Source organism: Cavia porcellus, unplaced genomic scaffold (assembly GCF_034190915.1).
Source record: "Cavia porcellus strain 051 isolate PalLab524CR breed Dunkin Hartley unplaced genomic scaffold, mCavPor4.1 scaffold_38, whole genome shotgun sequence".
In the NCBI taxonomy this organism is placed as follows: Eukaryota; Metazoa; Chordata; class Mammalia; order Rodentia; family Caviidae; genus Cavia; species Cavia porcellus.
The window spans coordinates 10,527,590-10,542,982 of record NW_026947521.1 but is presented as its reverse complement, the minus strand read 5'-3'; the positions used below and the strand labels follow the sequence as shown (position 1 = coordinate 10,542,982).

At 44.2% G+C, this 15,393-nt stretch overlaps 1 protein-coding gene and 1 pseudogene across 4 annotated transcripts in view; one reads left to right on the top strand and one right to left on the bottom strand.

The window, feature by feature from the left end:
- The first annotated feature begins 50 nt into the window (after positions 1 to 50).
- Positions 51 to 15,393, top strand: part of LOC111758603 (ADP-dependent glucokinase-like) — a 43,069-nt gene continuing 27,726 nt past the window's right edge. The window contains exons 1-3 of one of the 4 annotated variants that reach the window (XM_063243480.1): positions 51 to 947; positions 2,646 to 2,738; positions 10,483 to 12,542. In XM_063243480.1, coding sequence (XP_063099550.1) covers positions 721 to 947; positions 2,646 to 2,738; positions 10,483 to 10,609 — 447 coding nt within the window. In that variant the 5' untranslated portion in view covers positions 51 to 720 and the 3' untranslated portion in view covers positions 10,610 to 12,542. The other 3 variants (XM_023567708.2, XR_010045634.1, XR_010045633.1) reach the window with 3 other exon arrangements.
- Positions 2,128 to 15,393, bottom strand: part of LOC101789106 (NBAS subunit of NRZ tethering complex-like) — a 112,117-nt pseudogene continuing 98,851 nt past the window's right edge.

Here is a 15,393-nt window from a genome sequence, read left to right as displayed (position 1 = left end):
CACTGCCACACAGAGGGTCACGACGAGGGGACGGAGTTGGGTTTAAGTAACAGCACCAAGTGGGAATAAGAGAAATCAGGGTTTCTCAACCCAGAACCATTTTACACAAGATCATGTGCCTTTATGCACTTCTCTTAGCTCGGCAAGGGGAACAGCACCAGCAAAGAGGAGATTTTAAGGCTTGAACGTTGAATCTGGCTGCCCTCGGTTTCCAGCGACGCCCAGAGGGGCTGAGAGCCTCGGCCACCAGAGGGCGAAGGACCCCTGCCTCGCGCGTGCGAGCTCCCGCAGAGGCTGAGCCTAGAAGCGGCGGCTTAGGAAACCGTGGAGGATGGGCCGGGCCGAGGGGGATTAACAAGACGAGTGCGACTCTTGGCAATCGCTGGACGACTGATCAAATGTCAACGCGAGGTCTGCCGGCTCCGTCACGATCTGCCTGTTTCGTTTCAATGGGGGAAGCACTCCTGTTCCTGCCCCACTATTTTTTTAAATGCAAAGAGATGGATCAACACTTGCGTCTTTATTCTATTTCGTTCAGGGCCGCGGAACCCCAACGAAGCACTCCCGCCCCATGACGTCGACACGCCCACCGCCCCGCCCCCTGCGGGGCACGGCGCGCCGATGTGACGTAACGCGCGTGTCAGCGTCAGCGCGCGTGGAGCCCGGAAAAGGCGCGGACTGTGAGCTGGTACTACGCTGCGGTGCGGCGCCTCCGTACCCATGGCGCTGTGGCGCGGCTCCGCCTGTGCGGGCTTCCTGGCGCTGGCCGTGGGCTGCATCTTCCTGCTGGAGCCGGAGCTGCCGGGTTCGGCGCTGCGCTCCCTGTGGAGCTCGCTACGGCTGGGACCCGCGCCACCGGGACCACTGTCCCCCGAGAGCCGCCTAGCGGCCGCCTGGGACACCCTCATCGTGCAGCCAGCCCGGCGCTGGCGCCGTGTGGCCGTAGGGTGAGTGCCCACGGGGCCTGGATCTCTGGGCCTTCAGGGTCAGCTTTGCAGGTCGGGCGGCTGTGCGGTCGAGAGGTCGAGACCCACGGGGTTCCGGCGTCCCCGGGAGGCATAGAACGTCTGGGATGACGCTGTCATCTCTGCTGCAGGGACCCAGCAGACTGCCAGTCCACCCCTCTGGCCCCGGTTCCTTGTCACCTTTGTGGGATCAGCATACGTAATCTCTTGCGGTTCTTTTCATGCCACCGTTCTGCTCGTACTTCCTGTCCCCAGCCTTCAACCCCTGCCCCTTGGTGACTGTTCTTGGCAGAGGTGCTTCATTTTCACATTTTGACGCATTTTTTCATTTGCTTCTGAACTTTTTGAAGATGAATGGCCTCTACCTTTACCGACTTCCTTCATGTCTTCCATTTCCATTGTTTTCCATTTCCATGCTGGGATGACAAGAGTGCGCCTGGCTGGTGTGTTTGGTCAAAGCCTTTCTTCTACCTGTCCAGGGCGGAGATCACCACTCTATTGAAATTCCTGAGTTTCAAATTCAACCTTTTAGTCTGCATATTCTGCTTTCTGCAGCCTTCTACGCGTTTAACACATCCTTTTTGAAACAGTTTTCTTCCACTTAAGTGACATTGCATATTTAAGGTTCTTGCAAATCACAGTGCTCCTGTCTTTGTACTCTTTTGTAATTATTTCCTTTTCACTAACTTTTGCCCCTGTCTCGATACCACTTGACTTTCGTGGCTGATTTCAAGAGCATTGTGCAAGAGCAGACATGGCAAATACCCTCCGACTTTGTGGGAGTGTTGGAGCCAGGAGGGATCAGACAGAGCAGTTACTTTGCAGACTGAATGAAATAAGCCATGTTCTCTAACTAGCATGATGTCTGCTTTTGAAAGCCCTCAAATGTTATCAGTACATGCATTAGTCAAGGTGCGTCTCCTTTTGCCACTTTCAAATTCAGGCTGTTTTCACTCACCTTATTAGATCAGTTACCTTCCTTGTCATTATATGAGTACACTTAACGAATACCCATCAGCTGCGTGGTTCACTTAGGTCTGTGCTAGCTTCTGAGGACACAGATACAGGGAAGCAAGGTCCCTGCCTCATTTACTAGGAAACAGATACTGTATATGTGTTATTGAAGTAATCATCTTGCTGCTAGAACAATACGACAGGCTGATGACGTCAACAATAGAGATTTATTTTCTTTCAGTTCCAGAGGCCCATAATCCAAAGTTAGGGTGCTAGTGTGTTTGGGCTTTTCGCTTTTGTTTTTGTTTTATTTTGCTCACTAGCCCATTATGACCTTGGACTTAGCAGTCCCCCTTGCCTTAGCCTCCAGAATGCTGGGATAACAGAGAGTATGCCACCCTGCCTGGCTGGTGTGTTTCTTCTATTTGCAGTCTACCAGCTTCTCAGTGGCCTCGTGCATGTAGTACCAAGAGAACTTGCTTCTGTGAAAAATTAATTCCCCCCACATAAATAGCATTAAAGACCAAGAATATAAGATACTAGGGCAGCCACAAGACCTATAACAACAGACCCAATGAAGATGCTGATCTGATTAAAGCCACTCCTCACCTTGTATGTTGCAAGTCGATCTAAGAAAGTCAGTAATTTCAGCCGACAGCGGCAAAGCTCCTTCTGTTCCAGGCTCCACCTGTTCAGGTAACCACATTGAACCACTTACACTTACAGAGAAGAACATTTCTCCGGGAGCAAAATCCAAGGGAAAACAGTTACTACCCTGCAGAGCCCAGAGTTCTTGGTACAGCAGACAAAAGCACAAAGGTAAAACAACCCCCCACGCATTTCAGTCTCTGAAATAAGTCACAGGCATCATCACCAGAAGAGAACATGGTGAAACCAGCAGTTATTTCAGGGGATCTACCACGTCGGCAGGAACAGATGGCTTACTCAGAGAAACTCAAGAGTTTAAGCAGCTCGTGTCTCTCCCTGGACACCTTCTCCTTCCGCTGCTGGGCAGGCTCCTCTAAGGTGGGTGACAGCACCTCACAGGCAACAGTGTCAATGTCCACGTCCCCAGGCAGTGTAAACCTGCAGCAGCAAAAGAAAATGCAAATCCACTCTGATTTGCTTTTATAGTTTCACGAAAAGTTGCTTTCTCATATTTCAGGTGATTTACTTGCAACTTACTTCCCAGTTAATTATTAACTAATTATAAAGCTATTAAATGGCTTTCTAGCTCATTGTTTAAAAAAAAATTCCCATTGCAAGCAAAACTGATTTATACATTAAATCCATAGTAGAGATAGGAAAAAGTCATCCATAACAGTCAGAGATTTTAAGTCAAGAAAATGCAACCATTAAGAAACACATGAGGTGCGGTCTTCAGCCAGTATGTAGCAGAGACAGTGCTGCCCACAGAACTCGAAATCTGATTATTCCAATTTATGATTTTTTTTTTTTTTGCTCTTTTTCATTTTTATCGGTACCAGGGATCGAACTCACAACTGCCTGCTTGCAAGGCAGGCGCTTATGCCGCTGAGCTAAATCCCCAGCCCCTCCAATTTATGATATTAAAATGATAGCGAATGTTGGCCTTCCGGAAGTCAGTCATACCTGCTGACATGCAAGACTGCTGCCACCACGCTGGCTCTGGTCAGGTCACTGTACTGCCACTAGTATCAAAAAGGGGCACACGAATGGTGCTTAGAGGCTTTGGAGGCACTTTCATATGACATACAGCACCTCTCCCAAGGGAGAGGCAGCAGGCAGAGGCCAGCCAGTGGCACTCACCTGGCAGCAGGACAGGCCTGCTTAGCATCCTAATCCTGCCTCTGAAATGGCCCTGCTTCAGCCAGCAAGGACAGAACCTGTGTCCCCACAGCATCCAGTCAAAAGGTGAACACGCTGAGCACACAGGAAGAAATCTGCTCCCTCAGGTCACAAAGGGATGTTTCCCAGCATGACAGCTCCCAAGCACCTGGTCCTGGTGCAAAGCCTCCATCACCTACCTGCCACTGTCCGCTCCACTGCCCAAGGCAAGCAGGGCCTCCAGGTTGGTGCCTTTCAAGCCATACTGCAGCAGCTCCTGGGCTGCCTCCATGGTCTCAGGAACACGCTCCAAACACTCATGGAGCACCCATGCGCGCTTCTTTATTTTACTCTAGAAAAAAGGAAAATGAAAGCAGAGGCGTTTAAGCATCATGGCATCTTACAGCACCTGACAACAGCTGTCCAGAGGACAAAGCTGTCCCCAAGGCAGCCAGCCCATCACAAGATGCCAACACCCACCCAAGCCCAAGCTGATGTCTGATCAAGTACAGCCATGCTCATGGCCACCACACACCAGGGCTGGTAGCTGGGCTCCCTGCAGCGCTCATCTGCCAACAAAATGTTCACCGGGCATCTGCTATACACCAGACCTCAACCAGAAGAGGTAGCATAGTGCACAAGATGGCTTGCAGTCAACTGCACACATCCTGCACACTATCCCTGAATCTGTACTCTTGGTTTTGTCTCATCTTCTTTATTCTTTTTAGAGGGAGGTGTTTGATTTCTTGGTTTTTTGACACTGTCATACTGTGTAGTTCAGACTGGCCTCAAACTCACAGCAACCCTCCTGCTTTAGCCTCCCCAATACTGAGATTATAGGTGTGCACCACAACGCCTGGCCCTTTACCCTCTTTAAGAATGTCTTCCAAGCATACACACACAAACAGAATAGAGAAATCCCAAAAAGCCTAACGATGCATACCAAGGTCCTAGAAAGACAAGAATAATCTAAATCTGAAACTCATAGAAAGAAACAAATAATAAAGGTCAGAGTAGAAATCAATGAAGTTGAGTCTTAAAAATAATGCAAAGGCTCAAGGCATAGAGTTGGCTCTCTGAAAGGATGGCGAGGGTTCTGAGGCTGAAGGGTCAATAGGAAGGGGCAAGCAGGGGCAGTGAGAGGCTCCAGACTCCATGTGCACCGGATGCCCATGGAGAACGCCATCACGGCACCTGGCAGACACAGCTGAGGGGGAGGGGCCCTTCCTCTCTCCTTCCGCAGAAGCCTAGACCGAATCTCAGCCTCCAGTCTGAACACCTGCCTGGAAGCCTTCCTTTCCCTCTCTGGGTCTACACTGCCCACGACCTGACCAAGCTCCCAGAGTTTCGTCTGCAATCTCCTTGCCTTGATCTCTACACATTTAAGTGTGAAGTTTGTCTCATCGGAAAGATTCTCAGCTCTTCCACAGTGAAGACTGTGCTTATGCCCCTCCTGTCCCTCTTCACAGTCACTGGCCTGTGCTCTTACTCCTAACTGCCTATTTGGTTCATCGAATTCAATGTGCCCCCAATTGAAACTTCTTGCTGTCTCTCCTGGCAGCTCTCAGCTCCTTCAGGAGCCCATACTGTCCTTCACTGTGTTTCAGGAAATGCTGTGCACTGAGGACATGCACTTAGCTCTCTGTCCTAGATGAAACGTAAGATTATGCAAGTCTGGCACAACAGTCTGTGTTTTCCCTTTCCCCACAACCCCCCTGCTTCCTTTGCTCTAGCATAACAACCAACCATTTGTTATTGTTGATACACTGTGTCAACTTGAGAACTTCAGAAGTTTAACTGAGACTCAGCAGGGAGCCAGGGCTCTTAATTTGTAAATATCCCCCTCTGTGCAAAGGAGGGCCAGGACATGTTGTGAGTGCTACACCTGCCCTGAAGGTGGGATGGTGGTAACCTGTGTACGATATAAGGCGGAACCACTTCCTCACTTCCCTTTTCTCTCGCAGCTACACTTCCCACTGAGGCTCAGGGATACCCTGGGTGGACTGCTTCCCGGGAATCCCGTGGGCAGCCTGGCCAGCCAGTGAGCAGCAATCTTCCTGCTGGCCCAGCTCCAGCGTCCTGAGCCTTGAGCAGCAGCTGGGTTCCTGTGGCAGTCCCGGGGGTTTTCTCAGCCACAAGTTCCACTCATGGTACCCTGGCAGTAGGCAACTCACTACCCTTCCCATCTCTGACTGCAACCTGGGAAACTGTGGCTGGGCCTGGCTGGACACAACCCCGACACACCATGAAAAGCCTGGGCCAAGCTCAGTCTGTCAATAACTGTCCAAACAGCTTTAGCTACAAAGTCAGGCTGCAGAGCAATAGCTCCTGACAAAAGCATGTTCCCAGATGAACACAAGCTCTTGCATCTGTGAAGTCCTCACCACAGAACTCGTAGAACAAAACCCAAGCCAAAAGACGCAACATTACCAGGTAATTCTGAATAGAGGCAACATTGACAGCTGACTTCCTCCACTGCCGCTGGTAGACGAGGTCCGTATCCAGGCCATAGGTGTGAGCCAAAGACAAGGCTCTCAATCTCTTCGCTCTCAATCTTTAGACAAAACACACAGGAGTGTCATATGGCTCAGGGAGCCACAGGGCCACCACATGACACGACAGATGAGTTCACACTCAGCACTCATGAACTCCTGTGTACACTATGGCATCCACAGCTCACACGCACTGAGGAGTAGATGAATCAGCGCTCACTTAACACTGTCAGATGAGGGATCTGTGGAGAAAGCTCTTGCTCAGAGTCCAATAACAGCAAACTAGTGCCAGGAGTGCCTCGAGCCCTACAGGAAAGGCACAGACAACGGGCACCAAGGCAGTGGCAGTGCTGGCTTCCCAAGAAAGCCCCCAACTAGGAAGCAGACCTGCCCTCACCATCTGAACCTGAACAGGCTGCTATGCTTGACACAGGTAAGGGGACTGCCTAAGGACAGACAGATAATATGCCAGCATGAATTCTTCTTTGCTCCTGTTTTGATTTTGATTACTCAGGTGCAAACGCCAGCATCAGTTTCAAAAGCACTGTGATATTAGGGTGTCTACCGCATCAGTAACCACACATCCTCGTTAATGCCTCCTCATCCCCATAAAGACACTGCCTCATCTTCCTCTGGAACAGCTCCTCGGGGGTGGTGGCACGCAGGCTCACCAGACGATAGTGTTTTGTAATGGTCTGAGGCCGCTTCCGCGGAGGCGCGAATCACTCCATCTCCGTCACCAGGTAAAGGCCCTGCTTTATGTAACCAAAGTAGCGAGCCTTGGCCGACATTCCATGCTCGGAGTCGGAATCCTCTTCCCCGTCATCTTCATCTCCTGCTCTCACCTCCAAACGAGGGCGCTTGGGTGCAAGTTTAATCTCACACTGGATAGACAAGAAAAATGTGAAATGAACAGGGAGGAGCTAACGTCAGCCTCTCAGAGTTCATGACAACAGCATTTTTAATTCTCCTGTGCTTCGCCTCATGCCTTGTGACTCATGCTGGAAACCAAAGGAACTCTGAAATGAAGGTCCATAGAGAGCTCTAGAAACATGCACTAAAGGGTCAGCTCCACGACTCCAAAATCAAAACCTACTAAGCAACAGTCTTAGTAGGTTACAACCAGCCTGAAAATATTACCTGTAACAGTCCTGACAAAGCAGCCCAGAATGTGAATTTCTGATACCTTTGAAATTGCTATATTTGCTGCAGAAAAATAAAATGATGCTTTTCATCTATCTGGGGAATGGATGTGCAAGGATTTATTTGCTTTTCCAAGAATAGCAGACGGCTAACCACGTCACCAAGTTCTCCCAGTCTGAATGCCTGGCTGCTGGAGATAACTTGCACACCAGGATTACCACAGCCAGCTCAGAGTACTGAGCCACTTCTCCTTAAAGAGCACCTTTAGACTCGGTGACAAACTCGACAAAAAAGTATTTGTCAGTCTATGTTGCTGAAATAAAAGCTACAGAGGATTTTATGAAAGGCAAAAACTTTAAAAGACCAAAGCATAACCTAAAAACCAGCCGCTATTTTCAAGCCTTCTGTCACAATAAACAAGTTTTTCTTCCCACAAGAACCAAAAAGTATCACAGTTTAAGAAAATGAACAGGAGGCAACACCTGAAATAGGGCACACCAGCCCACATTTTAAGATAACTAATCTAGGGAGAAAATCTATCATTTCAGTAAAAGAAATGCTTTTTCTTCATTTTCTTACAATGCAATTTTTTTTCAAAATTCACCAAACAATGAAATTTTTCTTTTTAAGTTGTTAAATTTTTCTTTTTAACCCATTCCAATCAGAGATTTTTGTTTTTAAAGACAGGATCAGATCATGAGACAACTAAAATAAGTGAGCTACTTAGATCTGGGAGCAAATGCATTTACTCTCAAGGAGAAAGCCTTACCTCCAGACTTAAAAGTCCCCCATCATGGGCAGCAGTGACCTGGGGCGATGGTTCAAACCACTCACAAGATCTTCCCAGCAAATTCTTCAAAGTTTTCACAGAGGAGAAACTGTGACAGTCCCGGAGGACCGAGCCAGAGTCACAGCACCATCCGCCCACCAACTGACATCTATCAGTGGGTAAAAGGACTCTTTATCTAATGGAAGAAAAGTCAGGCATTTAAATAAAGATAGCACATTTAACATAACGATCAACTTAGTCCAAACTCACCCTACTATTTCGGCCCTAAAGCTATCTAAAATAATGAGACAAAATAAAACTGAAGTAATCACTCAAATTTTTATTCAGGAAAGAGGCACAAAATGGCACAGGAATTCTCTGAAAGAATATCCAAGTGCTGGCAATTAGAGTCAAAGTACAAAGCTCTAGGGATACAGAGGTAAACACAGTCCTCCTCGCAAAAACAACAAAAAATCCGGAAAAGTTATTTATTCAGGGAAGACACATGTCACCATGTTCAAGTTGGTAAGGTAAAATCAGGTGTGTATGAACTGTGCGTACACAAAGGTTACAAAGGTTTTAGGAACTGAATATCAGTCACCTTCAGACAAACAACGAGAGAAATTACATCTTCTAAAAAAAATAACACAGCTATGTAACAGCTGCCAGGGCTGAGTTCCTCCCAACCATTTAACTTACAAAGAAAAACTATTCAAGATCAATAAAGAATGTTTAGAGATTAAAATGAATTACAGTACACCAAACTGAAAAATTCAACAGGAAATACTGTAATATTTATCATAATTTTACTGCACTTTTTTTTACCTTAGCTGCCCTACAAAGGGTGCATAATGGTTCACAGACAATGCATACAATAAACTATAAATTTTAAAATACATTTAAACTAAGGAGAAAGATATTTTTGCATTGCAACTTAGTACCATGAAAATAACTCATTATTTTAATAAAAACAAAGACCATAACACCATTTTCTCCCAACAAAAGCCAAACTAATTCATATAAATGAGCAATTTCCAGAGCATATTAATGCTGCTGGGCTTACATCCCTGAAAGTAGGAAGGAAGAGGAGAGTCATTTAATTTCATTCCAGCTTCCGCTTTGAGAAATTACTACTTTTCACAAAAGTCTTCCTGAATATTTTGGAGGACCATTTAACAAAAGCAGATAGCTCAAAGTATGGAACATGATATACATGACAATAATCAATATTTTCAGTGCTTTTTAAATTCAAATTTTAAAATACAATGTATATTTTGAAATTTGTGACTATCACTGATTTCATAGGAGACACAGAAAAACTCAGGGAAATTTAACTTTGATGGTTTCACCTAAAATAATGTGATCCTGGGGCTGGGGAGGTAGCTCAGCAGTAAATAGACTTCCTAGCATGCAATGGGCTAGGATTTAACTCCTAGCATCAAAAAAGAAAGAAGGAAGGGGAGAAGAGGGGAGAAACGAAAAAAAGAAAAATGACCCCTTCATCAAAATTAGAAAATTAAAGCTAGGCCTGTAATCCCAGCACTCAGGAGGCCGAGGCAGGAGGATCGTTGCAAGTGCAAGACCAGCCTGAGCTACAAAGTGAGCCCAAGGCCAGCCTGAACTACATAGCAAGACCATCTCAAAAAGACAAAAAAAAAAAATTAAAATACTCAAAATAACCCTTTGTAAGCCTGAAGTTTTTATTTATTGGTTATAACTAATTAAATGACAATTTATTTAAATGTAAATCTTTATTCTTCCTATTTATAAAGATTAAATGACTTCTGAACATGGTGGGACACACCTATAATCTGAGCACTCAGGAGGCTGAGGCAGGAGGATTGCTGCAAGTTCAAGGCCAGCATGAGCTACAAAGTGAATTCAAGGCCAGGACTGCATAGTGAAACCCTCTCTCAAAAAGACAACAAAACAATAAAATGAGTGCATTTTGAAAGCACAGCATTTCACAAATGAAGATAAACTTTTTAACCTGTCCTACCAGCCTAACTCTAACCTCCTCCCACCCAGAGAAAACTTCACCAGGTCCCCTGTGATGATTCTCTTGCAGCTAGCTCCCTTGGGCACATGCTCTAAATTCTAACCTCCACGTGCTACCTCAGAGCTGGCCCCATGGGATCTGCCTCAGCCTTGGGAAAGCTCTAAAATCAGAACCCTGGCTCTATTCCTAGTTCTGGCCCTGTGAACTATAAGTTCTTCTTCTAAAGTAAAGCAAAAGTATCTGGGAGACTTTTTATATCATCTAAAGGACACCTCATTATAAGAGAAGTCCCTTAAGGTTTTAATGATTGTATTTCTTACAACTCACCTTTTATTTTTTTTCTCTTCTCAATAGACAGCCTCCAATCTGGATTAAGGTCATCATAGCCTGGCTAAATATGAAAACATGCAGTGACTTCTTGGGTCAGCTAAATAAGAAAACTGTGGCAAAATCATCAAGACTTGTGGAATTTTTAAAATAACAGCACAAAAAAATAAAAAATAAAATAAAATAACAGCACACACAGTAGATACATTGCAATGATCTCTACCTTTCAACTAATGGAAATCTTCCTCACTATACCAGTCTAGAAAAGCATTTGCACTTAAAAAATTTTTCAGAGCAGGAATTACAATTCAATTTTAGAAAGAAAATAACAGGTACAAGAACAATAAATTCACAACTAGACAGTTAATACAAATGTAAGAAGGGTGCAGAAAAAATTCATTTTATGCACACACACACACCCCACAGCAGGCAGCTGTGTGGTTATGAACCAGCATGGGCTATGCACACCAAGCTTTCCTCCGTGTAAACTGAGCAACACTGCACACTCAGAGCCTCAACAAGCCAACTTGCATTCTACCTTCAACCTTCTATGACTGAAGCTTTACTATATAAAAACACATACAACATACACTTTTCAAATTGAATTCATTTACACTCTAACCTTGCCCAATGTAGGGTTATATTCATCTTTTAGAAAAACAAGCATATGACAATATCTCTCCAATTTTGTACAGCGATAGAGGTTAAACCGTTGCCAGACACCCCCGGGCTTAATGTTCCTTACTTCATCTCCAGAGCTGAAAGACTATGAGGAAAGACCAGTAAAAAAACTGAATATTTAGTTGAAATCTTAACTCTAAAAAAGACAACACAAAACAATAAAAAAGGGTCACCAATAGGGTTGCTGTACTTTGTAACAACTTACTACATATTTTATAAAAAAAAAACTTCAAGAGACGAGTTCACAGGTTCTCAACACTGAAGTGGCAAATATTCAGGGAGCCAGGATATGATAAATTTGATCACTGTACACTACATGCATGTACTAAAGTTTCACACCATAACTAACGTACCCTATACATATATACAATTACTATCAACTACAAATACTTAACATGTTATACAAAGAAATACATTTGAAAACAAACAGAGAGAAGACCAAGATGGTGGAGCAGTAAACAGCACAGAAAACAGCCTCTTTGAGAGCAGCCATCCAGACGCTGGAATATAGCATCATAAGGAAAACAAGGAGGAGGAATGTGGGTCCACTGAATCCAGGAAAAATCTGAAGGGCAAACTAAAGCTCACAGAAAGAATGAAAAGAAACACTTCCACCACGAAAAAGGTGGCAGCTGGTAACACCTTCTGCTTGAGACAGAACTCAGCATGAGAGGAACGGTTTGAACCTGCAGACACACAGTCATGGTGAGAGTGATGCTGGCAACCCCAGAAACCTCTGTAGAGAGATGCAGCAGTGGACATGGAGGACCCCACTGGCTGGCTCTCTCCCATGGGAGACAACAATTGGCCGGGAGCTCTTGGAGATGGGCCAGCTGAGCTCAGAACCCAGAACTGCTGCCAGCTCCATCTAGCAGAGCCTAGCTAGGCTCAGACTCTCAGTAATTGCTCAGACAGCAGTGAACACAATGTGTCTGGTCTCAGGACAGGCCTGCTGAGATTACCCACTAACCTGCGAAAAAGCTACTGCTGGCTTGTTGGGAGAGATCAGCATGATTCCGGACTCTGTCTTCACAGGCTGTCTATTAGTGAAATCTGAGAAAATCCTGAAAGTAGATCGTTTTGTTTTTCTTTTCATGTTTTTTCCCTCTTTCTCCTTCACTATTTTATATGAGTGAACGGGAAGTTCCTAACTTCTTTGTGGGTGTGGTTCTGTTCTGTTCTTGCTTTTATCTCTTCCATCTCTTTTTTCCTTCAGTCTTCATCCTCCAACTTTACTTGTAATCTCTTCCTCCCACTTCTCTATTCTCTCCTTAATGCATTTGAAAATTTAATCCCAAGGCCAAAATTGACACATGAAGGTCTTATATACTGCATGTAACTTTCTGATTTTACATTTTGTGATATAATCACAAGTCTAGTCCATACAGTTAAAAGTGGCAAATTAAGGGTGAGCTCAGTCTGTTGTTTTCTAGGCTGTGTTGATGCTACTGGTACCACTATAGCCAAAACTGACATGGTTGGTCCTGGTATTCCATGACTGAGATTAACTAAGGGTCACAGAAAATACAGTGCCACAGTGCCACAGAACCCGAGACTAGGCCAAACAAGCAACAACTTCATCCCCAACAAACTGAAGCGGTAAGATCTTCTAACAAATCCAAAACCCAAAACCAGCTACACCTAGAAGATACCTCAGAGACGTAGTCATCACCTAACGGTCCTAAATACTATCAAAAAAGCAACCCATCATAGGTAACTTACAAACATCATGCCAGGAATTAAAAGAGAAAAAGAGGGGCTGGGGATTTAGCTCAGCGGCATAAGCACCTGCCTTGCAAGCAGGCAGTCGTGAGTTCGATCCCCGATACCGATAAAAAGGAGAAAGACAAAAAAAAAAAAGAGAGAGAGAACAGAAATGAAAAGACAGCTAAACAAAATACAACTCCAGGCATCCAGTTCACCAAAGGCAAATCCAGGGGACAATGAGGTAGGACAGTATGAAAATCTGCCACGGGGCATCCCTAAAGTAGTAAAAACAAAGCAACTGAATGAGGCTCTGGAAAAAACAAAATCAGAAATAATCTCTCAGATAACTACAGAGATTACCAAAATACACACTATGCTTAATAACATTAGAGCAGACACAGACAAAAATAGTTGAGTTTAAGAAAAGCTCAGCATAGGAAAGAAATGAAATCCATAAAGCAGATTCAAGCAGATATCCAGGAGAATAAAAACTCCATTGAAAGTATTTAAAGAAAATTAGGACAATGTGAGGACAGGATCTCAGACATTGAAGATAGGCAGTTAGTAACCAGGAAAAGAAAGATTTCTCAAAAATAGCAAGGGACCATGAGAAATCAATCCAACAGCTGCTAGATGAAACAAAGAAGGATATAACAGGATTAATTGAAGTCAGTGAACAAGTAGGAAATACCACAAATGACATTTTAAAAAAAATGTTTGCAGACATCAAGGCAGAAAATTTTCTTGGTAAAGAAAAAGAATTTAACATACAAGTAAGGAAGGCATACAGCACTTCAATTAGCCATGATCCAAAAAAAAAAAAAAAAACTACAGCAAAGCATATCATAGTCAAGATTCCAGAAACTGGGAACACAAGAGTAGAATCTTAAAAGCTGTTGAGCAAAGAAACAAATCACTTATAATGGAAAGCCCATCAGAATCACAGCTGACTTCTCAACACAAACTCTCAAGTCAAAGAGAGCTTGGAGTGAAGTACTCCAAGTTCTAAAAGAAAACAACTTTCAACACAGATTGATGTACCCACAAAACTCTTTCAAAATTGAGGGAGAAATAAGATACTTTCATGACAAAGAACATCTGAGGAAATTTACGACCGCCAAACCAGCACTCCAAAATGTTCTGAAGGACATTCTAGGAAGAGATAAAAAGGACTATACCTCTATGAACCCCAACAGAAGGAATACACCAGGGAAGGCAAACAAATAAGAGCAAGGGGGAGAGCCAGCATCAGGAAAACAACATGACAAGGAGAAGTCAATACCCTTCGGTTATAACCATCAATGTTAACTGTCTTAATTCACCAGTCAAAAGACACAGACTGGTAGAACGATCACGACGCAAGGTCCAACAATATGCCACATACAAAAATACATTTAACTCAAAAAGAAATTCACAGACTGAAATTCAAAGGATGGAAAACAATATTCCATGCAATCAGAATCCAGAAAAAAGCAGGGGTAGCTATTCTATTTGCAGACAAAGTGAACTTCAAGCCAAGACTGATTTAGAGAGATAAAATCACAACATCCTTGTAAAGGGAACAATCCAAGAGAAAGAGATAACAATCACAAATATATATGCAACCAATACTAGTGCACCCAACTATATAAAACAATTACTAATGGACATGAAAAATCAAGCCCTAACACAACTGTTTTGGGAGACCTCAATACCCCACTGTCACAAAAAGATAGATCAACTAGACAAAAAAAATCAATAATGAGATATTAGAACTAAATCAAACTTTTGAACAAATGGACTTAGTAGATATCTCTAGAGTGTTCCTCCCTACAACATCAGAATACACATTCCTCTCAGCTGCACATGGGATATTCTCCAAAATGCACAATACAGACTCATAATACATGCTTAAGTAAATGCAAAGGAATTGAAACTATCCCATGCATACTATCAGACCATAGTGTAATAAGCTTGGAAATCCATGCTGTTGCAGTCAGGGGCTATGCAGAGAACAATTAAAATCAGGACATGGAATTTATAATATTATGTTATGACGTTCACCCAAGAGTTAACATAAGAAACTGTAAGAAATCTATCCACAACACCAAAGACATAAAATATTCAACCAATTCAACCAATTGAATCCCACAGCAATGTCTTCCATGAGTCCACATGAAGACCCAGAACGCATGACAGTGCCTCCCACAAGTCCGACTGGAGGTCTAGAGCCCAAAAGAAGGACCCACACCAGTCTCTTTTACCAATCTGTGCTGGGAAGGCCCAAAGGTCAGCAGTGGAAGCTAGAAAGGAAGCGAGTTGAAGGAGTTGAAGGAGTTGAAGGAGCTGTGCTGATAGGTTGATAGGTTCTGTGCTGGAGGCAAGAAGTCATGCTCAAAACAAAGACCAAAGCTGTCCTGAAAAGCACCACAGTCATCCTCAGCAACACAGAGGTCCCGAGCTCCTCCAACAACAAGCACAGTCAAGTGATGCCAGGAAGTCAGCACAAGTTTGTCCTGGAGATTAAGTGGCATACCTCCTCCCCTCCAGAGCCAGGAAGCAATACTCAAT